This window comes from Gambusia affinis, linkage group LG22, assembly GCF_019740435.1.
Source record: "Gambusia affinis linkage group LG22, SWU_Gaff_1.0, whole genome shotgun sequence".
NCBI lineage: Eukaryota > Metazoa > Chordata > Actinopteri > Cyprinodontiformes > Poeciliidae > Gambusia > Gambusia affinis.
Window position 1 is genome coordinate 2,142,308 of NC_057889.1, and position 26,396 is coordinate 2,168,703.

The 26,396-nt window shown below is 38.7% G+C and overlaps 1 protein-coding gene across 2 annotated transcripts in view; it reads right to left on the reverse strand.

The window, feature by feature from the left end:
• Positions 1-26,396, reverse strand: part of galnt14 (UDP-N-acetyl-alpha-D-galactosamine:polypeptide N-acetylgalactosaminyltransferase 14 (GalNAc-T14)) — a 145,711-nt gene that overhangs the window by 23,559 nt on the left and 95,756 nt on the right. For both annotated transcript variants that reach the window (XM_044106869.1, XM_044106870.1), the window contains exons 4-11: positions 22,181-22,248; positions 20,741-20,806; positions 15,850-15,971; positions 11,452-11,539; positions 9,426-9,510; positions 6,862-6,965; positions 3,872-3,998; positions 599-691 (exon numbers count right to left, since the gene is read on the reverse strand). In XM_044106869.1, the coding sequence (XP_043962804.1) occupies positions 599-691; positions 3,872-3,998; positions 6,862-6,965; positions 9,426-9,510; positions 11,452-11,539; positions 15,850-15,971; positions 20,741-20,806; positions 22,181-22,248 (753 nt within the window). The remainder of the gene's footprint in view (positions 1-598; positions 692-3,871; positions 3,999-6,861; positions 6,966-9,425; positions 9,511-11,451; positions 11,540-15,849; positions 15,972-20,740; positions 20,807-22,180; positions 22,249-26,396) is intronic.

Genomic DNA, 26,396 nt, shown 5'->3' on the forward strand with positions numbered 1-26,396 from the left:
CACAGTATAATGTAGCAGTGAGGAAGCAAGACACGTACAAGTATGAGTTTAAAACAGGTGCATCGGCTGTATTAGTGCCGCTGTAAATAGAAAATAAAAATTATATTTCTGCCAGAAAAAACTCAGACAGAAACGTTCTAGAAAAAAAATCTTGGAAATTTGAAGATTTCAAACAGTCAAACATTTCAAAAGTTTAGAAGTCAAACATTTATGACTTAAAATCTTTTCTAAAGTATTTTCTATGGCATTTTTGAGGTTAATATGAAAACTTTTGAGTTTTTTTCTCACAAACTGTTGACTTGTGAGAACTTCCTGGAGAACTTATGAGATAAATCTCAAAATTTCTGAGTTTGTGGGTGGAAATTTTTGACTTTTCGAATTATTAAGTTTTTTCTAGAAACTTTCTGAAATAAATCTTAAAATTTCAGAATTTTTTCTGCCAAATTTTCTGTTTTCAGAGCTCAGATATTTTCTTGTTTTTTCCTCTAAGATTTCTGAGATTAATCTCAAAATTTAGGAGTTTTTTGATGGAAATATTTTACGTTTTTTTCTGTCTACAATGGCCCTAATGATGCGGCGTCGTTCTGCTTGCTCTTACTCTCCGTAGGACTTCCCTCGTGCCGCCGGCCGAGCCGAGTAGTAAAACAAACTGAAGTCGTCCATCCACACCTCCGCTGTGCGCCGTGTGTTCCTGTTTCCACACAGAAACACACCGAAGCAGGAAAATACAGTTATTCTGGGCAGATGATTGAGGAAAAACAATGTTAATTTCTGTTGCTTCAGTGAAATTGAATGGCAGTATACACCCGTCTATTCCTGGTTCAGTATTTATGGATTCACTTCTTTGTGGATTTTTTGGTGGAATGTTACTTCAACTTATTTGTGGATTTTTTTCATAGAGGATTTATAAAATACTCAAAAGAAATGCAGCTAAGGAAGCTAAAATACAGAGGCAGAATGCTACCTGACCTGCTATTGGCTACTGCTAATCCAGCAGCTAATCCAGTAATCCCACTTATTTTCCTTGTTGGTGATTATAGGGATGTTCCCTCAGACTGGTGTAAACTGCAAGTAAGACACTACATGCTCCACAGAACCACGTCAGAGTAGAAAGTCAAAGGGGTTTCCATGCATTTGATGTATTTTGTGCAGACAGTAGAATTGGGAAGCTGATAAGGACTTTGTTTAGTGTTTTTCTGTGCGACCAGGACTTTCTCTCATCAGCATTCTGTGAGTAGTTTCTGATTCTGATCCTGCTGGTGTGAATGAAGAAGAGGCTGCAGGAGGAAGGACAGAGAAAACAAATAAAGACAGACATCAGGAGGCTCGGCCGGGTCACCTGCTGCGTTTAAATGCAGCTGCTGCAGAGGAAACCCGGCGCACCGCCGATGAGATCTGGATGATGGATCACTGCAGTTACACATGTCTGAGCTAACGTTTTACTTCTCTGATGGTTTTTCTCACATGTTCAGGATATATTTTCATACAGAGGAGGATTAAGGCTACTGAAAAAAACAAAAATAATTCTGATGAATTCTAATACTGTGTTAATCTATGTCAAAGTTCAAACAACTAAACATTCTTAGGTGTATTATTTTGTTAGCAAATAAAAATTATCCCTTAAGTGTTTCATTCTTGTTATAGGATTTATAAACCTGAATTATATCAACACTGAAAGATTGTGCTAAATTTGGTAAATTTGAGTTTAAAGAATCGATTTGTCTGATGGTGCATTAACAGTTTAAGCAATTATGATTCTGAGAAAAAAAATCTGAATTCTAAGAGTTAAATGGAAAAAGTCAAAATTCTTAGATTAAAATCTGAATTCTTAGACTAAAAGTCAAAATTCTGCATTAAAGTCACAATTGTGAGATTGAAATCAGAGTAAAAAAACAGAACTCTGAGAATAAAGTCAAAATTTTGAGATTAAATTTATAAGTTTGAGATTACAGAAGAAAAAAAGATCAGATTTCTCAGACTCAAGTCAGAATTATTTCTTATGTTTTCAGTATAATCCTCTTCCATATTTTCAGGTATGAAACCATGTTTATATCATCCTTTAATCATATCTCTGTGTCTGTATCCCATCAGCTCATTTCTATTCAACCCACTGCACTTTACTCACCCACACTGCTGCAACAGTGAAGCCCATTTTCTCTGCCTCTCATCCCATTTTCCCCTTTTGTCTCATTCTCCCTTCCCTCTCAGTGTGTCTCTATTGTAATTAGCTATTAGCAGAGTTTCTCTGAGCTGTGAGCGATCTCATTGAATTGACGGAAACCCTCCATTATGAGCATTACACGCGCCGGCCGCGGCGCTTTAATGAACGCGGAACAGAGAGGGGACGCGTGATGCTCGTGGGCGTAGAAACATAAACGCGTGTTGCGCGAGGGCTTTAAATTAGCGACTCCAGACGCGCGCGCGCATTTACGCATAGCACAAGGAAGGAAACAGCATAATATTTGTAATCTAGTTATCAAGCAGCAATTTTTGGTGGAGCATAATTCATAATCCTGTCTGCCAACAGAGAAGCTTCCTGCTAATTAAGCAGCGGAGCAACGCGGCTCTGTTTCAGAGAGGCAAACATCAGGTCGTCGGGATGCAAACTGAAGTCATCATCCCCCTCGCAGAACAGATGTTGCCTCGGTAACGACCGACGGGGAGCAAAAATGAACAACTAAAGAGCGGCGGGAAAAAAAGCATCTCAGTGTTGCTGTGAAATAGGCAGTTGACACAAAACAATAAGCTTTAATGGGCAGTTTGGACGGCGCGCGGCTCTGAAGGGCCGTTCGGCAGCCAGAGAGCCGAACCTCCATCCTGCCGTCACCTCAGCCTGCCGCCGCCAATTAAACCACGCCGCCAACTCAACTCCCACACCTTGTAGCTTTAATGTTTTGCTTACAGACAGAGGTTAATGAGTGAGTGAACAGCTGAAGGAATAATCTTTGAGATAAATCATCGGTCTGCGGCGTTTAGTGGATCCCACGAGTAATGCAGTGATGGAGTGTCGCAATTAAGCTGTTGCTCTTCCTCACGTCTCCCAGTTTGTCATGTTCACCGTTTACCAGCAGCCATCGGCTCAGGCCAGTAATAATGACTTGTATTTTTAAAAAACAAGCAATTAATTTTAATGATCAGCGTTTTATTTCCTTATTTGTTTCAATTCTTATCAACTTTGACCTGATACTATTATTTGAAGGCGGCATAATCTGCTTACAGCCTTGATTGATCGGTTAATACCAGATCAATTCGCGTGTTCTGAGCATGCTAATGGATTTCTGGCCTGCCTGTACACATGTCTCCGTTTGAAAGGCGCGCAGAAAGAAAACAGCTTATGCTAATGGGATAATATTGTAGTGGCAGCTCAAAGGCTCCCGGGCAGCTGTAAATCCACCTTAACAACGGCGCGAGCGCAGCGCGGTGGCTGCGGCACGCGCACAGAGGAAACTCTTACTTCTGCACCACTGCTGTCTCAGCAAGATGTCCAGTTATAGTCCATAAATGATATGACAAGTAACAAAAATCAAGTTATTTAAGTTCTTTAGAGATTAGAATTGTTTGTGCCCAAGCTGTCTGTCTGATATTTTTTCCTCTTTTTTCTTCTATACATAGATTTTAGGGGTTTAATCACCGCAGCATGACACAACCTCCACCGTGCTTGACGTTTGATACAACATCCTCAACAAATATCTCCAGTAGCTTGGTCTTTGTCTCTTCTGATCATATTTGACTTTGCCATTTGGTCTCCTTCAGTAATATCACATAAATAAAGACTAACATCTGGATTGAGACCTTGTTGTTGTTGTTGTTGTTGTTGTAAGGTGTCAGCAGTGACACGTTTGTGGTTAAACTGTAACTGTAAAAGTCTTACTTGATGTAGGTGTTGGCGTTGCCTTCAGGGAACACGTACGGGTGTTTCTTCCTGAAGACGTGACCCACTCTGCTGCAGGGCAGGATCTCCAGACTGCCGCCACACTGCCAGACCCGGAACGAGATCTCTGCACACGCACACACACACACACACACACACACGCACACACACCCACACACACACACACACACACACACACACACACACGCACACACACACACACACATCATATCAAACTTTATTAGAATGTTTACTGTTCATTTATTTTACACAGAGACAAGGCACAACATCTCAGTAACCTTTTAAAAGCAGAGATGCTGACACCTCTTCATCTCCACCTGCAGTCCCAAGACTTAACAGGTTATGTATTGGTGAAAAGCCAGTCTAATAATTAATTACATGTCCAATAATTCATTATTCACATCACTAAAACCAAGCAAACCAATAAACTACAAACCTACAGACAGTTCAATAAACCATTTATAGCTTTCCTCAATAATTTGTGCAAATCTGTTTATTTAACAACCATTTTTTCCCCCCCAAATGTGCAAACATTTTATAATTCATACATTTTATAATCTCATTTGGCAAACTTTCAATGACAAAAGAGAAGGAAGTTTTATTAAAAGTAGTTCCTGTGCAGTTAGCCCGTGATCTTAAAGTGACAAACATTTAATTTCATAAATTAAACAGATATTTGCATCACAAAGATTTTCAAAATGTACAGAATCATATTTAGGAAGAATATGACAATGACATCGTCTGGATTTCTTATCATGAATCTTTAAGAAACTTTTATATAATTCAAGAGGTTTTAAAACTATTTTTTCTGTGACCAGTTAGTCAATGTAAAAAAAAGTAAAAAAAAAAAGAGAATTGCTTAAATAAATAGTAAGAGATCCACATATATACTGAAAGTTTACTAAACTAAAGAATCCAAAGTCAAACCTAAATATGTCAATTTATAAACTCTTTCTTCTCATTCATTCAAATATCTGGATAACAATAGGTCACATTTAAACTGGATGTTTCTGAATCCAGCAGCACATGTAAAAGGTAAAGCTGACTCATGTTTTATTTTGTGCATATTGATTTGTAACTTAACTGTTGGTGAGTTTAGGACAGCAGAGAAAATAAAGATTCTTCACTAAAAGAGGAAAAAGTCCAGAGCTGGGAACTTTGAAAGTTTAGAAACTTTGGCAATAAGAGCAGAAGAAGAGCTGCAGAGGAAGTGGAAATTAGAGCACAGGCTGAGTTTGATGAGTCGGAGGCAGGGATGGAAGAAGAGATGAAACAGCAGACGGAACAAAGGAGAAGAAGAAGAGTCAGCGAGATGAGGAGATAACCGACACGGAGCCGGGGAGACTGACAGAGACATGACACACAGCAAATGAGTGTGTGTGCCAGGGAGGGAAGAAAACAGGCTAATAGTGTTTCACTGATCTGAGGAGAGCAGCAGCAGAGCAGCCAGAGACCCAGCACACACACACCAACACACACACACACACACACACACACACCGCTGGCAGGTAGCAGGAGGAGAGCCAGATGTTCTGCTGGAGGAATGTCAACGCTGGACTTTTATCAGCCCAGAGGAAAGTTCACCTTCATCCATCTGATACCGGACGACTCGCTTTCTAAACCCAATCAGTCTATAATTCACTCTGCTCACGTCACATGACTCATTAAAAGAGGGAAAGGAAATCATTTCATAAATACAATGATTCTGCTTTCTATTAGATTTTAAATAGTTTGGTTGTCAAAATGTTTGAAACACAAACAGGTAAAGCATTCAGTGTGTAGCATGAAATGACCAGAACTGCAAACGTCCAGGAAGGTGAAAGACCAAAAAAACCCCCCCAAAAAACCTGAGTGATAATATAAACATCTCACACATTTCAACTCATCGGCTTTTAATGCAGGGAGAGAGATTTATTAGTCTCTATACAGTGTTTTTATTTGTAATTATTATTTGTTGTTTTTGTGTGCAGCACTTTGGCCAACGCCTGTTGTTCTTAAATTTGCCATTTAAACAGATTTGATTGGATTTGGTCTCTTGTTGTCACTGTTTATTTCTGCTGACATATTATGTTTCTGTTGGGAACATAAACACCATTAACAGCTCAGTTAAATCCATTTCTAAATGTCTCTGCAGCTCAACCTTCCTCACTCTTCGACAGTAATGAGTCCAGAAGCTTTATGGATAAACTGCGTTTTCTTCTCTTTCCTCTTCTCATTTTAGCAGAAAGAAACTCGTTCATCTAAATATTTAGAAATCACATTTACATGTCAGAGTTCCTGTTGCAGCACTGTTGATGAAACAATCAGGGAAACGTGTTGCATCAAGCGCTCTCTGTATTACAGTCCAGTAACAGATTGGTTGCATCATTAACAGAGAGTGATGTAATACTCCAACAAGTTAAAATGTTTTTTTTCTTGTCTTTGTCAAATATACTCAGGTTTGCAAATTTATTCACAACTCTTGAACTTTTTCACAATTCACAGAAAGAAAATGAAGCCAGGGTTTTAATTTTAAACTGCAATTTTTGACTCTTGCTACAAATTCTTATATTTCTAGTCAGGTCTTGACTTTGACTAGGCCGTTGTCATTAGGGCTGTCAATAATTATTTTAGTAAATGATTATTCCATCGATTATTCTGACAATCTGAATCTGCATTCTGAAGAAAAGCTAAAACATTTTTTAAAAACTTAACAATGTAGAGCTGATATTAAAAATATATGAATTATAGGATAGAAAAAGGTGTTTAACAGGAGATTTTTTAACAGAGTGTGAACCAGAATAAAGAAAACTGAATACAAATACACTGTCCTTTTCTTAAATGAAAAATCATGCATCATCTTTTCTTTATATTCTTCTTCTTACTCTCTGTTGCTCTGTCAGATATAATCATTGAATAATCATTTGTTGATTGAAGGTCTGAGGTGTCGACGGGGTTTGTCGTACAGGTGTGTGTGTTTTCATCCTCACCAAAGTTTTCTCCGCCCCAGATGTCCATGGCCGTGTCGTACTTCCCCAGATGATTGAACCAGGATCTGTCGATCACAAAGAGCCCGCCTGCGATGATTGGCGTCCTGACACACCGAAATACAAGAAAGAAAGAAAAAAGAACTGCTTTCATTTGGTTCCTCTCATCTTCATTCTTCTGTCATGTTTACATCTCAGGACCACAGATTACAGAAGATGATATTTTAAACATCAGTCAACAACTGATGCTGCGTTTTGTGGCCAATTTCCTGTTCCTGTAATTAATATCTCTAGAATCTTATCCAGACCATCTATTCAGAAAGAAACAGTTGAATCTTGTGTCCCCTGCATTAATGCGACCTGGTAAAGAAAGGATGTAACGTGTCAGGAGCTCCAAGGCTTATCAGACGTCATACAGAGCAAAAACAGTCATTAACACATTAGCACATTTCCTGCCTGGAAATGTGCTAAAGGATAAATGCACAAAGTCAAAGAGTCACAATTTGGCTCCCAGATGAGGAGACAAAAGTGGAAAAACTGTTTTTCATTAGAAATGCTTCTAAGTAATAAAGTCTCCCTGTATGAATGATTAGAGCTGTGTAATTTTTCATTGGATTAGGTTTTCTGAGTCGTGGCCACGGTCACTGCAGCACTAACAGGTCAGAATGAGGAGGAGCCGGCTCTGGTGCTGACTGCAGACACGCATCGTTTGTCATCCAGGCTGCAGCAGGACGCCGCAGCGCTCCAGTTAGCCACTCCTGACACAGAAAATGGGATTTTTCGCTGTAATTGCTTCAGAATGATGCCAGTCTACAGTCATCCCTCTTCATTCAGATTTTCTTCAGCATCAGTTGTTTGGGTTTCAGAAGGTCCCATCAGAGTCGATGTGAAAGTCTTGATGGAATATATATTGTTTTCTAACTGGGAGTGAATCAGTTTCTAAGAAAGAGACAACCAACCATGCATTATGTTATGGATTACATTTAGGAATCCATTACATAACTGAAGAATGTCCAAACATTTTGTCACCAGGGTCAACATTGTTGAGTCTAAAGTCCTTAAAAAGTAACAAAAACACTAAAATCAACAAAATTAGTCTTTTTTATTGTGTAGCAAAGAGATATTATTTAATATAGAATGAGAATTTAAAAAGGATTTTGCTTGTTAGCTGTTTTAAAAGAAAGACATTTTCCCATTTTATGGCTCAATTTAACAAATATTTTCTCAGTATAAGAACAAGATTCGAGTCACTTCCTTTCCAAACACTCTCTATATTTAAACATGTCTAATGAATCAGATAAATGCTGATTTGGGTGCAGAAATGTCGGCTTTCCAGTAAAAGTCTCTGGATGAATGCGGTTCTGCTTATTAAAAAATTTGTTATTAAAAAATGCACCTAACATTTTCCACTGGAAGAAAAATAATGTCCATAATAAATTTACCTTGATTCCAAATAAAAAGTCTCCATCTGGATTGTGCTGGATTTGTATCATTCTTGAATAACAGGTGGGGGCCGCACAAAATCAGGGTAAGGGCCACAAATGGCCCCCGAACCGCATTTTGGACACCCTTACTGTACACCTTAAGTCAAGCTTTTCTACACAGACTCCTAACAGCAACTTATTCCACCACACAAACACACTATTGCTCACTTTCACACATAAACAGTGTACATTTAGAAGCAATTAAAAGTTTCTGCTGAAGCTTGAAAACTGGAAGAGCAGAATGAGGTTAGACGCCCACAACGACTTTCACCAACACATTCAACGCTGAACGTCTTCCATGTCTGCTAATAGCCTGAAATGAAGCTTAGATATTTCAGATCATCAAACAATCTGAAAATTGATGTACAAAAAACATTTTATATCTTTTTAGCATATCTAAGAAATTTAAATTAGGCAGTAGTAAAATAAATCAACCTCCAAATGAACACAATGTTCTTAATAACATTTTTTAAGAAGGAAAAGTTGGTTTGGATAGATTTGTTTTTTCCTTTAGTGAAGAAAATAAAAAATCAAAATAACCTTTTTTGTATTTACTAAGGTTATCTTTATGCAATATTACAATAAGTTTGATAATGTAAAACATTTAAGAGCTATTTTTAAATGCTTTCAGAGCTTTGTATGTCGTAAAGCCTGGAAATAAACAATATAAACCTGATAGAAGTTTCTCAACATGTCCAAATATATAAATAAATGTGGTTTACAGACAAAATGAAGATTAAAGGTTGTTCAAAGCTTAAACCTGTTTACTCTTAGAAATGATGTTAGATACTTTAATTTCTGTTTATGTGGCTCTTCTGAGGAATCCGTCTACAAAAGCATCAGTAATAAACACGTTAACATCAGAACTGGAATGTAAAAAAGCTGTTTAAACTTTGAATGCCAGAATTAATAATGGAAAACTTCAAATGAAGGCCAAACTTCACAACCCACAAGAGCAGATCAGCTATTAAGTGTGTTAATGTTTGAGGTCAGGGCGGCTCTGACTGGTCCTCAGTGTAAGCACCTTTCTGTGTTATACATAAAGTTTTATTGGGTCAGGATTTAATGTGTTCTGTGCATTACTTGATCGGCTGGGTCGGGTCGGTCCGGCGTGCTTTCTGCTCCGCTGTTAACTGCTCCCACTTAAAATGGAGACTCCAGTCAAACCCTGAGTGATAAAAACAGAAAAGCGTGTAAGCATCACATAATGCTGCAAATACCCGACAGCCTTAATGTGCAAAGGCTTAAAGGAAGAATGAATAATAAAGACAATTATCAGGTTTAATCAGAAATTCTTCTGTGGAATAAAAAAGAGAAGAGATAGTAAATGTTTCAGATGCAGAAACTTTTAAAGCTGTTTATGAAACTTGTTTGAAATCTGAAGTGCCCTTTTCCAACTCGTTATTTATTACTTTGTGACAGTAAAGATTAAAGTTCATCTGAATAAAAGGTCTTTTAAAGTGTTTAACCAGAAAGTAAAACAAGTTGAGGAAATATATTAAAAATAGTAAATCTAAAGCCTCATATAAACTAAACCCTGATCCGATTTTAATATCCAGATATTCTGGGTCCATGGGGCAGATCTATCCGGTCTAAATCTATGCTTTGTGTTTTGACTATATCATTTATTTTACATCATATTTAGAGTTCCTCACTGAATTTTCTGAACCATTTGAAAGGTTTATGGCCGTTTAATTTTGCATGTTTGACCAAATTTATTAAACTATTGATGTATTTAAGTGTCTGACTTATTAAATAAATCTGTAATTCAGTAAATTTATGTCTGTGTTTAAAAAAATAGACATTTCATGTCGGTTCAGCTGTTTTTCTGTGTCAGATCTGTTTCAATACTGAGCCTCAGATTTTGGTATTGGAAGTGAAAACAGTGGATCGGTGCATCCTAAACATAAAATGAGATAAAAAATAAAAATAACATGCCAAAATGTGACAAAATTAAACTCTGGACCTGCAAAAATCCATTGTCAAGGGATCGCCTAATGTTGGGAGCCACCATTTGTTCTCCAGTTAAAAGCCCTTTATGAAATGATCTCTGACCATCGACCCTCTGTGTGTAGCTGGATTGGGCTGGAGAGGATCATTATCACCACTGACTGGCATTGATTGCAGCCACCCAGTGAGGAAGATGAGGATGAGACAGGATAATAGCAGGAAACAGGAAGTTTAAAGCTCTTGGCTGCTGAAATGATGACGGGTGGCAGAACACTGAATTATTTTCTATCCATTTAGTTTCAGTCCAGGTGGAGCTACATAAACCTGTCAGGCTTAAAATAAGGAAGATTTCTGCATATTATCAAACTATGAGCTGTTATTGAGTAATTCATTCATAATCTGATCCATCAATAATTCATAATTAACTTTTACACTTGCATAAGAACCAGTGAATACAAATGAGAAAAAAAACTATTAGAATTTATTGATGATTGGCTTTTAGAAATAAACACAATAACAAGTATCATTGGTCGATAAATGGAAATTATTGAGCTCATTTTAATCTATCATTAAATTAATTGATTAAATGCTTATTGTGACAGAAACAATTGTTGAGTTTTTTAGTTATTTGCTAAAACTTTACATTTTATTTCAGTTCACAGTTATATCCTGCTGAGAAGAAAATGTAAAAACAAATCAGAAAGTCAACAACAACACATTCTAGACCCGACAAATCGAGCTGAGAGAATGTTGCCTCATATAGGACGAATCCTTCTGTTTTTATGCTTAAGCTTTACATTGTAAAAAATACTAAACTGAAAGGGAACCTATGCACGAGTACTCAGGTTGAGGTGTCTGACTGTCGAGCACCTTTCAAAAACAAGCTCCTATTGAAGGAAACAAACTACCCAGCGTCCGCTGGGAATCCAGCAAGAAAGAAAAAACGAACACAGAGAGCGAGGAAGCTGAAAGGAAAATATTTCAAAGGCGTTTGAGCTCCAGAGCAGAGAGAGCAGGTTCATGAACCCATCATGAAGGGCCCGCTCATAAATCAGAAACCCTCAGGGGTTTCTCTCTGCCATCAAAAGATACCCTGAAGGCACCTCAAAGCCATTTTTATTTTCCTGACTGAAGGTGGGAGAAAAGCATTTCCTCATACCTCCACGGAGGTCCGCTGAGGCCGCCACATAGGCGAAGGTGTCCATGTTGATGATATCGATGACAGGGCTGACCACACGAGTCGGGTCCTGGGTACAAAATGAAAAACAAGCACGTTTTCACCCAAAGTTTGAGTTTTGAAGGACAAACAGGGGAAAAACTGACTAAATGAGACGGAAAGTTTAAATTAAAACAAAGACGGATGCTGCATCAGCATTCCCATCTTCACACTCTGTTCCAGTAAATGACATTTCCAGTTCAGTGTGTTCATCTGTCTGTGAAAGTTACACTTCAAGGTCATGATAATTCTCACACCGGATAGAAATTTCAGTCATTTGGCAGCAATCATGCAAGAAGCAGTAACTGCAGAGAGAGTGACCGCTATTTCTGTTCTTTTCAATTCAGCGTCATTATATTCACTTTGCTGATGAAAGAAAGGAGAAATACAAAAACCCAGGATGCATTCAGAAAGAACAGAACTTTTAATAAACTCTCAGGGGTTACAAGGTCAAAATGAATGGTTTTTATTTTTATACATGATGGCCAGAGGGAGGAAAATTACTTAAAGAAAACAGTTAAAAATCATATTTTTATAAGCAATCTGCATTGCAGAAGCCACACCAACTGCTTCACCAATAAGCTCCAATGACACACTTTAGTCTTCAAGGGTATGCTTGAAGCAATTGACCTACAAATGTTCACTTAAAGCTGTTTTATGACAGCTTTGGGATATTTTTTCATTAGACCCCCTTTACACTGGTTTAAAACCTTTTTTCCAGCAGGTCTGTTCAGAACGCTTTAACTGAGCTCTAGTTTATTTGGATAGAAAATCGGATTAGTTTGGTGAGGTGTGAATGCATAATCAAACTCTAAAGTGGACAAAAGAGGTAAAAAACTAGGTTGAAGTGAGTTCTGGTGACTGTAGATTGCTCCAAAATCAATCAGTGGACTACAGTGCAGGGCATTCTGGGTAGATACAACCAAAACAAATATGCTAGCCTGGCACTAGTGGGAGAAATGGCTACTGGTCTTTTACCAAAGACAAAAGAGAAATTCTCTAACTGCTAAAACACCTCTCCATTTTGTTTCCATCTTGTGATGAAATAAGGTGCCCTCTGTGTCTTCTTCAGGGTTTTTACAGGCAGGGATGGAGACAGGTTGCTCAAACAGTTTGGTTGGTTGGTTGACACAGTGCAGTGTGACAGAGAACCACAGCAGCTAAAAATGTAACAAATGTTGCAATTTTGTCTCCCAATCAAACCGAATGCATTGGAAGGCAGAATAAAGGTAAAAAGGTCTTCATTTACAGGAACTCAGCGTCCTCACTCAGACCTTTAGGACATACAAATCAATCAACATTCAGCTTCAAAATGCATGTAAGCATGGCTATGCTGGTTGCTGGGAGACCAAAGGATATTGTAAGTTTTTCATTTTGCAGTTTAAACACATGTTAGGAAGTGAAGGTGATGTCACAGAAAACATCCACTGTAACCTAACAAAAGAGAGTGTATCCTTACATTAGTCCTGTAGAAATCCTGCCTTTACCCTGTGGGTACAGTTCTAAATCATTTTAAAGTTAACACTACCAACACGACAACCCTTTATCGCCCACATATTTCCACCTCTGATGACATAGTTTGCTCTTTACAAGGATAAAAGTAAAAATTTTCCATCACACTTTCACTAACACTGCCAGACGTGGCCCCCCTGTTAAATCATGTGGCGTCCCTCTATTAGTTTGGTCAAACGGCTGGATGCGCCTTCAGCCGGTGATATTACAGAGCAGGTGGAGCGGTTCTGGACCATTAGCTACAGGGTCAGTGCAAGGGGACGTGGGCAGCATCCCACCGTAGCTCCAGCCACATCGCAGAGCGCTGCGGCTGCTTTAATAGCTGTTAGGGTAATGACACTGTGCAGCACTCAGGGAGAAGCATTCGTGACATTAGTGTTGTAATTGGATGACTGTTATTTTCAAATCACTCCGGAGCAGTTTCTTAATTCCAGTCATTTTGTTTTTTCCACCTAATTTAAAATGAGAACATCTTATGGCTGGGCTGAGAGCATCCTGACCCCCAAACAATCTGCATCATCCTCATCATCACCATCTATTATAGCCCATCTTCATGTTTCTCTCCTGTGTCACATCTAGCTTATTAGCTTTGGTCCCAGATTTTTCCACAACTTGCTCCCTGTAAACAGCCTGTTTTAATTTTCCCATCTTTCATAAAGAATAAAATCATTTGTCATGTTTTTGGATTCCATCCTGTTGCATAAGTATGTTTTTAAAGGTTTCTTAAAGAGAAGAAAGCTTTTCAAGGAGAAGATTTGAACTCAGAAAACAGTTGATAGAGTGGAAATGTTACTCCTCGTTGTTTATGCAGCTTTGTTCTTAGCGTGACAGATTGCTCATGAGAAAAAACAACAGGAGAGCAACAAAGCAATGGAAACTATGTTTTGAACCACATGACGAATGTTTCACAGATTTTTCTGTGTTCTTATGAAAATTCATGGGAGAAACTCTAGAAATGTTTAATAATTCCCAAAGTCCAGACACCTGAGTGACAAACAAGAATCGGTTTCACCTTTTAAAATATATATATTTATAAACTGAGTGGGTTAAAATAACATGGTTAGTAGTAAAAAAAAAGTGTGATTATTGTAAACTACGTGACTGATTTGTTTATTTATTGCACAATTTGTAGCAGCCCGGTGGTGTTTTCCTGAAGTACACATTATGTCACATCATCGTCTCAAATTACGTCTAAAAACGCTTAGAACTTCCTATTTCCATATTTCAAACACCAAATATACCTATGGGCATTAAACGACTCAGTACTACTGCAGAAGCTAACATCCCCAGACTTCCTTGTTTCTGCTCTTCTGGCCAATCAGCACGAAGGAAAGTGAATTCTCCTCCCAGATTGGCTGGTGTGCAAACACCACCTTCAACAGTGTAAACAGAACGTCTGCATAAATAAAGGCTACAAGCATGTGATTTGCAAAATGTCATGCTTAGTGAAACGGTCGATAAGTTGATGAAATAAAGAACTTTTCAATATTTTTTTTTTTCTTTAGGACCTGCATTGACTGACTTGTTGCAGCTGAGTGGCAGAAATAAAGGGAAAATCATAACTGACAAAGAAGATGTTAAAAACAAAATATTGTTGTTAAATGATCTGCAGAGAATGATGAAACTATGATATTTGATCCCGAGTTATTAAAATTCTACATCTCGATGACTGAAAGCTTTAGGAATTAAGATAAACTGAAATACTGCTAAGATTTCAGCTCTCTATCAAAAAGACAGACAATTATTTTAAATGTGGTCGGATTTTAGAGCGATGTGTGGTTCTGCTGACCCGGATCAATACTTCATACATTTAAATCTAAATATATATATAAAATGACCGGCACGGACAGTGACAAACGACTTGTTGTGCATTAAAACACACGTCGTACGCTGTGGGAATGAATAACGATGATGTTGACACTGCAGCCCAAACACTTCTGACTCTCAGGTGGATTTACTTATTGATCCGTCTCTACACTGGGAGATCAAAGGTCTTTAATACCAACACAGGATCTGCTGACTTGATGAATCGGTGGAAAAAAAACTCAGGAAATGAGAGGACAGAGAGAATAAGGAGAAGAAAAACTTGAGAGTGGCTGTTTGAGATGAATAAAAGTAGAAAAAAGTTATGAAACAACAGCAAAGATGAGAATGTCACAGGAAAGGAGGAAAAAGTGTCAAACTGCAGTCCTGGTGTGAATCACACAATTAGATTATTAGCAGAACTCTCTTCAGTTTAAAAGTATAAAACCAAGATTTCACCAAGTCTATAAACAAAAAACAGTTTCAATATTTTAGACTCGAACATGTGAGAATTAAAGTAAAGAAAAGAAAGACGGGTGATTTGCTTGAATTAAATAAATAGTAAAAATGTGATGACAACAGGTGAAGTCTGGCGATAAATGGAGGAAAATAACTGCCAGCGAAGAGAGCGGTGACAAACAAGAGCAGGAGTGATGGAAAAGGAGAAAGAAAAGATGTAAAACTGTGGAAGAACTGACAAATGCCAAAACAGGAGCAGACAGATAAGGGAGGAAAAGGCAGACAAAGAGCAGACACAAACAACGGAGGCTGGCGGCTGAGCGTGGGGAAGGAGAAAGTGCAGCACTTATTCCTTAATGAGAGGCAATCAGAGAGACGGCTACTTTCACAATGAACACATTTCATTCCTGAAGCAACTGCAAACACAAAAACACTTTCAGAGGTTTTTCCTGGGGTTTCTGAGCTTTGAGGAACTCTGCAGATGTTACTGGAGCTGCTGATCCCAGTTTTTGGAGCGTTTCCAATCATTCCAGCTGTGTTGGTTAGCATAATGAGGCTGCAGCTCACCTGTTTGATCCTCTGCAGCAGGGGGGGCAGCCAGTCTTTGTTGACCTCACAGTGGCTGTCCAGGAAGGTCAGGACTTTGGCCCTGGCAGCGTCGGCCCCTCGCACTCTGGACCGGATCAGGCCTGATGCAGGAACACAAACAAAACGACACTTTAAGAGCTTCTGGCATCTGAAGGTAATTTCATAATGTGACAAGTTTGATTTCCTCAAATTAACTCATGAATGAAACTGAACATGTTTTCATTTTAATTGTGTGTTTTCCAAGCAGACTGGACACTGCTCCAAAAGCAGGAAGTAGAACGTACCGCAAGGCATTCTGGGTAAATTCAACCAAAACAACACGAGTCTAGAGCAAGCAGAAGAAATTTATTGTGGTTTACTTTTTATCAAAGGAAAAATCCCACAATCCCTAAAATCTGACTCAATTTTGGTTTGTATTTCGTGAAGAATGAAGTTGTGCTCAGATTCTAACACAGCAGCTGGAAATTTAACAAATGTTGCAGTTTTGGTCCCAATCAAACTGAGTCTATCGGACTATCAGCTGTGAAAACACACTGACATTCAAGTATTTGCTGTAGTCATATTTACCCATAATGCCATGCGCTTGTAGTCCACTTCCTGCTTTTGAAACAATCTCTGGTCTGCTTGGCGTTCACATATGAATTCAAACCGTACCAGAGTTAAATTCAACCCAACTGAGACTGAAATGGAGTCCATATTTTTGGTCTGATTACTCATCCAAACCTCCCCAAACAAACCGGATTTTCTAGGAAAACAAACTGGAGTTGGATTAAAGAGGTCTAAACATGGCTGCTGTTTAGTCTGATCCCTCCCTCTCAGGCCGTTGCTGGCCTCCTGGCTCTCAGACGCAGCCAGCGGAGGGGAAAATCGATGCGAGCTCTTAGAGGCGCTGTCAGACATGGAGACAACCTTTTAACAGCCGCATCACACTCTGCATGTACGCGTCAGGCTTCGTCTGGGAGAAAAGCTTCGTCTGTTCACTTCTAAAGGACAGAAACAGAAGAGTGAAGGAGGAGAGTCGATGTGTGTGTGTCGGGTGACTTCAGGTCGTTTTTAAATGTGTGTGTGAGTGTGTAAATGAGCTAGTTAGGGAGGTCTCCCTGATGGCGGCCAGTGTTCTCCTCTATTTGGTGTAAATGGTCTAATCAATACTCCCTGACACATAGATATATCCTGCATGAATGTGTCTTTTCAGTCAGTGTGCGCACACGGCGCAGAGGGTCCGTTGTGTTTGTGTGTGTCGGTGACATTGTACAAGGGGCCGTGAAGTTCCACGCAGAGCAGTTAGGCCGGGGCTCAGCCAATTAAAAATCCCATTTCATCCTCAATAAGGCTTTATTTTCTGGATGGATGGACCCACACACATAAACGGAGCCACACGCAGGCCGGCACAAACACTGACGGAGGAATAAAGTGACCCGAGTCGGCAGCCATTTACTTAGATGCACATAAACACATTCAGAGTCGACTCAGTGTACAGAGATGATCTTTAATCTCTGCCGATAATCCACAGCTGTACTCTACTCTCACTCTGAGCTTCTTCCTCTCTGCTCACAGGAACACACTTTAGGTTGACAGTAACGCTGAATGTGAGGTTCGTTTTGCAATAGGAGGTTGTTTTAATTTTTGTTTTAACCTTTATTTAAGGAAAGCCTGATAAAGATGAATGTTTTTATCCAGACTCTCCTGCAGAAAGCTCAACAGTCCAGAAGTTTCTGACAGAGATTAGACTAAAGCAGCTCTACCAAAGGAGGCTGAGTAAGTGGGATTCATGTTTTGAGAAACAATTTTGGACTGATCACTAATCCATCAGGTGATTTGTATCACAACTGTTAGAAACAATCAGCATATTTTCTGCTTTTTGCCTGAAAATGAATAAATCTCAGGAACTACAAGGTTTATTTGAATAATTCTGTTTAAAATAAAGGAAAGACTCCACAGAGTTTTTCAAACACCTAAAAATAAACATAAATGAAATATGTAAACAGTAAATGAATATGGCAAGCAGTAAAAAAAATGTTTTGCTTAACAAAAATATACTTTGTTATGGGAATAACCCTTTGAATACACCAGCCAATAGCGAGTCAACTAGCATTGCATCTTGATATTTCAGCCCAGCTGCATACTCTTTCAAATATTTTAGATACTCCAAATAAAATATCTGTATTTTTACAAACAGTATTATAATTTTCTCCCATTAAAAATGCTTTGGATTAGGTTGAGGTTAATGTGAATGCAAGAAGCGAGAGGATTTATCGTGCCAGCAAGTCTCTGAAGCATAAACCATCTGTGGTTGACAGAGAAGACACACAGAGCCAGACTGGTGAGCTTTTATGACCATTAAAAAGATAATCAAGTCAAAAAGCCTAAAGCCATAAACTATTAACAAGCCAGACTGATGAAACCTGCTCCTGTGAGTCTGTAGTGAAATCCTTCAGCAGCAACATGCAGCACAAAGTGTTCGCTTTGTCTCCGAGACAAAGAGGTGAGGCGAAGCCAGGAGAAACTCACCCGGCTGGGAAGAAGGACAGAAACCAGGGAGATGTCAAGCAAACGGTAACAGGAAATAGCGGTGGGATCAGACGGGGCAGGGACACTTTAGAGGAGTGAAGACTGTTATTTTCCAGCTATAATGTGAGTTCAAATGGCACTGGTCTCATCAAACTTCAACAAGTCTGCTGGAGTGGCTTGTAAGTGTTTTCTTCTTCTGCTTTTCCCTGTGAGGAAACTGCTCTGACCTCAGGAAGTAGTCTGTATCGAGAACCAAAGTCTTTTCCTTCAAACACTTTAAACTTTTAACTGATCATTTCCTGCTTTAACGGGTAAACCAGGAGCAGGCGCTTTACTTACTTTATGCTCTTCAGGTTTAGATCTGTTCATCTCTATCGTGTGGCTTTTATTTTCTATTATTGCTCCAGTTTTATGATGTGTTTTATTGATCTCCTATCTGCAGTTCCTCAGAGCCGCTTAGCAACATTTATTCACAACAGACGGTCAAATAACTGAAACAGCAACAAAAACGTCTCTGTTTTACACCCGTGACCATTATCACGGGAAAAGTAAGTACACCCTCACTGCTTCAGGGAAGCAGCTTGATATCAGCTTTTTAAACTGATCATCGTCATAGTGACCACTGATAAAATAAAAGCAGTTTTTGTGTTTTATGGCTCTGGAGCAGAAGGAAGCAGGATAAAACAATGGGAGGGTATTTATTTAACCAGGAAGAGAAATTCATTGAGATTAAAAATCTATTTCCCAAGAAAGTTCTGGACTGTACATCAGCAAAACAAGATAAAAACAAGACAGTTTTCATCTTCAAAACATTTTAAACACAATGTTAGAGTAATAAAACTAATCATATAGTCAATGCTAAAAAACAACAACAATAATTACAGGGGAGAAATTTCTGCTGTCCATCAATTCGGGATGCATATTCAGATCATTTTGAGAGAAAAAACATATAAGGAGCTGCAAAACAAGAACCATGAAATAATTTTCTCCCTCAGCAAATGTTTGGCTGTAATGCAGAGCATCATGTTTGGAGAAAAAGAAACATTTCAGCACTAACATCTGTTCTCTTGCTAATTATTTGGTGTTGCTTTGAACCGTCAGCTGTGAACTTCTCTGTCTTTCAGAAAAACATTAGTTATTTTTATATCCAGTTGTCAAGTCATGGTCTGGTTTGGACTGGGAACATTTGCTGCATCAAAATATATTTGGAAAAATGTGAATCCACATTTAGCACATTAACTTCTGTTTGGAAAAGTCAAGTGTAAACACATTTTTGTGAAGCTGAACAAGATATTTTGAATTTTACTCTTTCCATCAACCATTTGTAATGTAACACTTCAAAAAACAAAAATGTTGATGGAAACACAGTTAGTGTGGAAGATGAGATCTTCTGTCTGAGATAATTTTCTAGTATATTAACCCACAGCCTCTGCATGTACAGCACTGGGCTCTGACTAAAGCTAAGTCACTAGCCTTCGCTAACCTTCGCTGAGAAAAAAGCAACAAATAATCAAAATGAAACCATTCTCTGTCTTCTTTTGGTTAATAAATGTCAGAAATATGTAAACAGGCAATGACTCAAAATGTTTTCAGGTGGCTGATCTAAATGAATGACATGCAGCTGTAAAAGTAGTGAAATTAATGTTTTCAGTCATGAAACTGGGGAGCCATTTTTACCCAACATCTCCTATCAGGTGAAATTTGTTCAGCCTCTCTCATTTCAAAGGAACAAACATTCAGTAGTAAAAGGAAAACCCAAATACCAGAGACCTTTAAAAACCTTCCGCCTCCACAGAAAGTCTAAATAAAATAAAATATTCTTTATTTAATCCCTGAGCTCCTAATACCAGACGCTTCAACACCTTGAATGCCATGTACAAACATGCAGGATAATCTGCTGCAGGATTAAAAACACATTTTTAAATCTTTATGGAGGCACTTAAGAGTTTTAAGATGCCAGAGCGCTCATGACCCCATCGCTTTGTCAGCCTGTCAAATTCATTTGTGTATTTTGTTTGCATTTTATATTTAATGCATGAAGGCAGCTGGAAATAGATTTCACAGAAAAATGACAAGCAGAGCTAATAGACAACATGTGAAATCAGGAAAACATCCACATCTACAAGAACACTCAAGTTATTTATGTATTTGGCTCCTTAAATACTTATTTTGATGGAGATTTACTGAGAATTCAGAATCAAACACAGTTCTCCAAACATTTACAGCCAGGTCTGCCTTTGTTGCATATCTTGCCACAGCTGCATGATAACAAAGACTCATAACTCATCATGAAGACACGACACTCAAACACGAGGAGCCAGAAGACAGCCAAAGGCCGTCAGGCTCCGTGTTGCCATACCTTCTCTCTTGTTGTTGCGAAGACATTTGACTTTAGGCAGTTTGGTGAGAAGCTGGCAGTCGCTTTCTGAAAATGAAGATGAGATAAAAAACAGGATGTAATAAATGTCAGGAGTGCTGCAGGGAGGCGGGGTGTGGTGTGTGTCATCAGTTCCTTCAGACGCTGCAGGCTGTTTCCAGCTGAAACACTCCACAGCAGCAGGACAACCACTCAGAGCCAGCAGCCTGATGAACGGCATGCTGGGAGCTTCCTGCTGGATTCCTCAGTTTATCATCAAGTTCAGTCCACTGGAATATGTTCTCAAAATTGAAAAACATACATTTTTAATGCATGTTTTGGCTTTTATGTAGGAAAGCACCAATCCACTTCTTTCACTTTCAATACCGATATTTTTCAAATGGTCCCAAAAGTTCAGTATAAAGTAAAATATATAATAAAGCATGATGTTGCTCAACATAGAGTTAGACTGAATAGATCTGCCCTTATGGATCAAACACATTGTCACCGATACTAGATCTAGATTTTTTTTCAATATCAGGACCAATCCAGATATTAATATCTGATCAATGTAAATCTACTTCTTTGCAGATATTTGACATGTTAGAAAAATAAATCCAGCTCGTTGTTTATCCTGCTGCTGCTCCATCTTTGGTCGTGTGTGTGTGTGTGTGTGTGTAACACATCAGTCCCTGCTCCTGTCTGTCTGTCCTCTGGCCTCATCTGTCTTGATAATTACTCCACAGTCTAAATGTGCCACTATTTAACCTCCTTCACTTGGATTCTCACTTCAGCTGCTTCCCTCGTGTCTCCATCCGTCCATCCGTCCGTCTGGCAGCGAAACGACTGACGACACCAGGAAGCATGAAAAATGACACCAGGAGGCAGTGAGAGGAAAGCTGGCTAATGTTGAGTTTACGTCTTACCTTAACTTTAGGTGTGTGTGCGTGTGTGTGCGTGTGTGTGTGTGTGTGCGTGTGTGTGAGAGAGTTTCTGTGTTTGGTAACTAATGAGTTAAATCCTCCAAAAAACATCTCTATCCCACCTCTAAATCTTACTTCACCTTTAATGTAAACAAAGGTTTATCTTTTTTTTTATCATTTTTATCTGCATTAATGAAACCAGGTGATAAACAGCATCTTAAAATAAACGGCGGGTTAGTTAGTTTCACTTTACTAGTTGTTCTCAGACAGAAGAAACTAAGTATACCTGTATTATTCCTCTGAACAGTTCTCTCAGTTTCTTTTGTGCTTTTCACACAGATTTTGAGTCTTTCTGAAGACGATAGCATGTGAACTTTGACCCCTAACACAATTTAATCCCCAAACTAAACACCCAGTTGCTGAGGACTTATTTCTCCATCTGACCTGCTTCGTACGTCTGATCTCTGTTACTTCTGACCTGGAAGAAACCTGCAGCCTGCAGCCTGCAGCTGCGACTCACCGTTGTTGCTGAAGTCGTCCACCAGGATGATCTCATGGATTAGATGGACTGGAGTTCGATTCAACACACTGCAGAGGAAACAAAACAGATCATCACACGTTCAGACACGCCTCCAACATGAGCCTGGAAATGTACAAATTAAAAGAAAGTGTGAAAGTAAATGCCAACCAGCACATGCACACACACACACACACACACACGCACACGCACGCCTACACACCTACACACATACACACACACCTACACACGCACGCACACACGCACACACCCACACACGCACCCATACACACACATTCTCTCTCAGGTGTTCATAAAGCCATTACATATGCACAACACAGCGCATGAAGCAACATATTGAAAATGTCAGACCAAATTCCTGTTATGAAAATGTATGATGTGTCGCATCTAAAAAACTATTTCATTAGAGCTGGAGATTGAAACATAAAAAATTCATAACTTTTACAGGAAGAAAATGAGAAAATGTGTTTTGTTCTGGGTGGGTTTCTGCTCGATTTTATTTCATTATTTCTACTGTTCAATAACCTTTGTTCATTATCCCCTCTGGATATGAGAGCAGAGGGAGGAAAAGGCAGGAGGATGAGAGGAGGAGTGGAAAAGACGAAGGCAAGGGGAGAATAAAAACCCAGGATAAAGAAGTGATTAGAATAATGACTGGAATGGGAGGAAAAGACGAAATATTAAAAAAGGTGAAGCAGTGAGTAAAAAATAAAATGGTAAAAGCAATAAAAGCATCAGATTATGCATAAGCTCCTGAGAAAAGGAGCAGAGAAGAAGAAAGCAGGTAAAAAGGAAGGAATAAAGTTTTATCTAACATAGGAAACAGATTCTGAAGGAAAGAAATCGAATGTAATGGAGAAGATCGAGAGGCAAAAAGAATTATTAAAGATTCAGTTTGTAACATCTGTGAGAAACACAGAAAACACAAGAATAAAAAAAATCACACCAATAAATCATTTTTCACATTATGACCACAAAGCTTAGTGTTGTTGATGGGATTTTATATGATAGAGCAACTCATATAGAGTAGTGCATAACTGTGAAGTGAAATGAAAATGAATCATGATTTTTTAATATTATTCATAAAAATCTAAAAAGAGGGCGATGCATATGGATTTACCTGACACTCTGTGTCAAATTAACTATTTTAGGCAATTTGCCTTAAATTTCATATTGGAATAATTTCAAGGGATGGAAATATTTATGTACGAAAGAGGAGATTATTTATAAGTAAATAAAATGATAAATGGATGTTAAAATATAATTATTTTAAATAGCAAGAGGGAATATAAAGTTCCAAGTGGATGAGAGTTAAGAGGGGAGAGCAGGTTGGACCCCAGACCCAGCAGGAGGAAAGTGATGGATAGTTGGAGAGACAGGGATGGAGAGATAGACTGAGATTAAGGAGAGAGGGATAATAAAGGAGAGAGAGAGAGAGATGGCAGCCTGGTAAGGGAGACAAATAAGCCTGATTGTAACTCTGTCTCTGTGCAGAGCCGAGGGCCGATCGGGAGAGATGGATGAATGGATTGATGAATGAGACAGAGAGGAGGAGAGGAGGGAATATGAGGAATGTGTGGGCTTAGGAAAACAGGGAGGAAAGGGAAGGATGGGCTCAAGATGAAGAGAAATAGAGCAGCAAAGAAGTGAAATTTTAAACCATGGTGGGACTCGTTCCTTCACCGATGCATCAGTTAAAACATAGCTGGTCAAAAATATAGACTAAAAATATAAAATATGATTTATTTTGTAAATAACATCAGAGCTGGTAACAGCATCCACTCAACTTTCAGAGAAATTCACAGCAAAAAGACAGACAACGTAAAAACTGCTGTGATCTACTGATGAAGGGAGATAAAACATTTTTAATGTTAATAGGTTTAGACTTAAAAACCACCTGAGTTTAAATAAATCTGTTTTTTTTTCTGCATTACTAAAAATCTGGGAGGCTTTTAATGTAGCAAACTCCAACTTTTCTCTCCCTAATTATTGATTCTTTGTGTTTTGGTTGGGCTGCGGTGTTCCTCAGGGCTCGCTACTTGGGTTTTATAATATATACAGATACATTATGGTATTTTTCTTAATTTTGAACAATGGATGACCCAGATAGTTTAGACAAAAGAAAATATTATTGGTTTGAAATATTTCTGACGCCCCCTAAGTTTTGAGTTTTCTATCTCTAACTGTTCCTACAGTTAAAAATGCCAGGCCATAATAAATCCTTTAAATCTTTTTCTCCATTTGTGTGATTTTATTCTTGAACATAAAATGATCAAAAATCCTGAAACATTTTTTTAAATTTACTTTCTTTATCCAGTTTTCTTGTGTTCTTGTGTTATTATTTATCAGACTTTGAAGCACCAGAAATAAAGGAAACCCTAATATGGCTTATGAGATGATTGCTTATTTGTATTTTAGCTAACACCCAGATAAATAAAAAGGTTTCATTAGTTATTTTTCCATGTGTATTTATTAAAACTGTTTTGCAATATGAGGAAGTAATTTTGCATTTTTTCCATTTCCATTAAATTCAATACTTCCAAATGTGCTTAAAAACATTCCTGGAAACACGGATAATATTAAAGGTACCAGTCAGGAAATCATAAACTTTAATTGATAAATGGTGACAAAAATGGATGTTTCTCCAAATTTAGCCAAAATATGAGCGTTGAAATGTCCAGGATGTTCCCAAGAGGCTCTCAGCAGAAATGGAGCATCTATAAATGATCATGGATGAATGGTCACTAATCTGCTTCCTTTTTGTTTCTCATTCTTTTCCAGAATCCCATATTCTTCTCTTTCACACATGCTGAAGAGTTTCTACTCTCTGGTTCGCAGCTGTGAGGCTCAACCTCCCTTCAGGAGAGCTGAGAGGGGAGCTATCTTCACCTCACAGGAAATATTATCACCACTGACAATACGCAGTCAGCTGCCAGAGAAAAGCACCTCTATATCTGCACCACTCATTCTCAACTCTCTGTATTCCATTTTTTTGGGGGGAAATATTTTCATTACCTGCAGCTGCAATTTGGAGAGCGCTTTCATCCAAACAGCCCAGCGCTTTCCGAGCTGCATGTGTGGGCCCAGTGGGACTCTAACCCCACTCTGACACTAAATGGGTGCCGCCGTACAGCTGCCAGGTTGACGGGATCAAATCCCACGGGAGGCACTTCTGCTCCGTATTTGTGTACTCAGAGTGGAGAGAAAGCTTTCAGCATGAAGGTGATAAAAGCTGCTATCAAGCTGCACCGCAGTTAAAGGAGCAGAACAAACAGAAAGGCATAATGTCACAACGCTTTGTTCAGTCGAGCAGCAGGCAAACCGACTCCCTTCCATTCGTAACCTCAACAAAACTTGCTGGAAAGCGCTAAAACCTGTAGAAGGAAAGTAGATTGTAATTAGACTTCCAACAGTAGCTGTAGTTAAAGCCTGCATGCATCCTGCAACGTGCTCCCACAAAAAAAAAAACAAAAAAAAAAAACACTTTCTTCCCCCCTGAACATGTGACAAAACCTCAATTACAGGTTTCAGATTGTCTTGCCTCTCTGCTGGCCAGGACTCATGGGCTTTACACCTGAGAAGTGATGCTTTCAGCTGAAAAGAGCGACATTTCTTCTGCACAGTTGGTTACAAGACAAACAACACGGCCACTTTGTGTTTCTGGGGAAAGGACTGTTTGTATTTCTGAGTCAGCCGCAGTATTGCTTTTTACTAAAGATTATTTCTGCAGGTGAGAAGAAGTGAGATGTATTTCTAATAGTTTTGCTTGTTTTGTTCCCTTTATCCCGTCTGAAGCTCTGCTGCGTTTTTCAGCTTGGTTTCCTCCCACTTTCTTCCTCTCTCTGCCTGATTGGTCTGCTGACAGCCCGTTCTTCCACCTTCCTGGAGTAATTCATCACTCTTTCCATCCACCTCTGCTTCTACCACTCTTCCATTCATTTGAGGCTGATGTATTTCTCCAACTTATTTCTCTGTCAAGACACCGGCAGCAAAGCAACCATAACAGGAAAACCAGTTTCTGCGTGAAATATACTTGACTGGACCATTTTAACTCAATAATAAAGCTCATTTGTAAAGTTCTTGCAGCATAAATCAGAATACGGCAATACTTTAATTAACTTATTCGTACATCCACAGCATATTCAGTTTTTAATTATGATCAATGCATTTCAATAGAAATTTATTTTAACTAATAAAA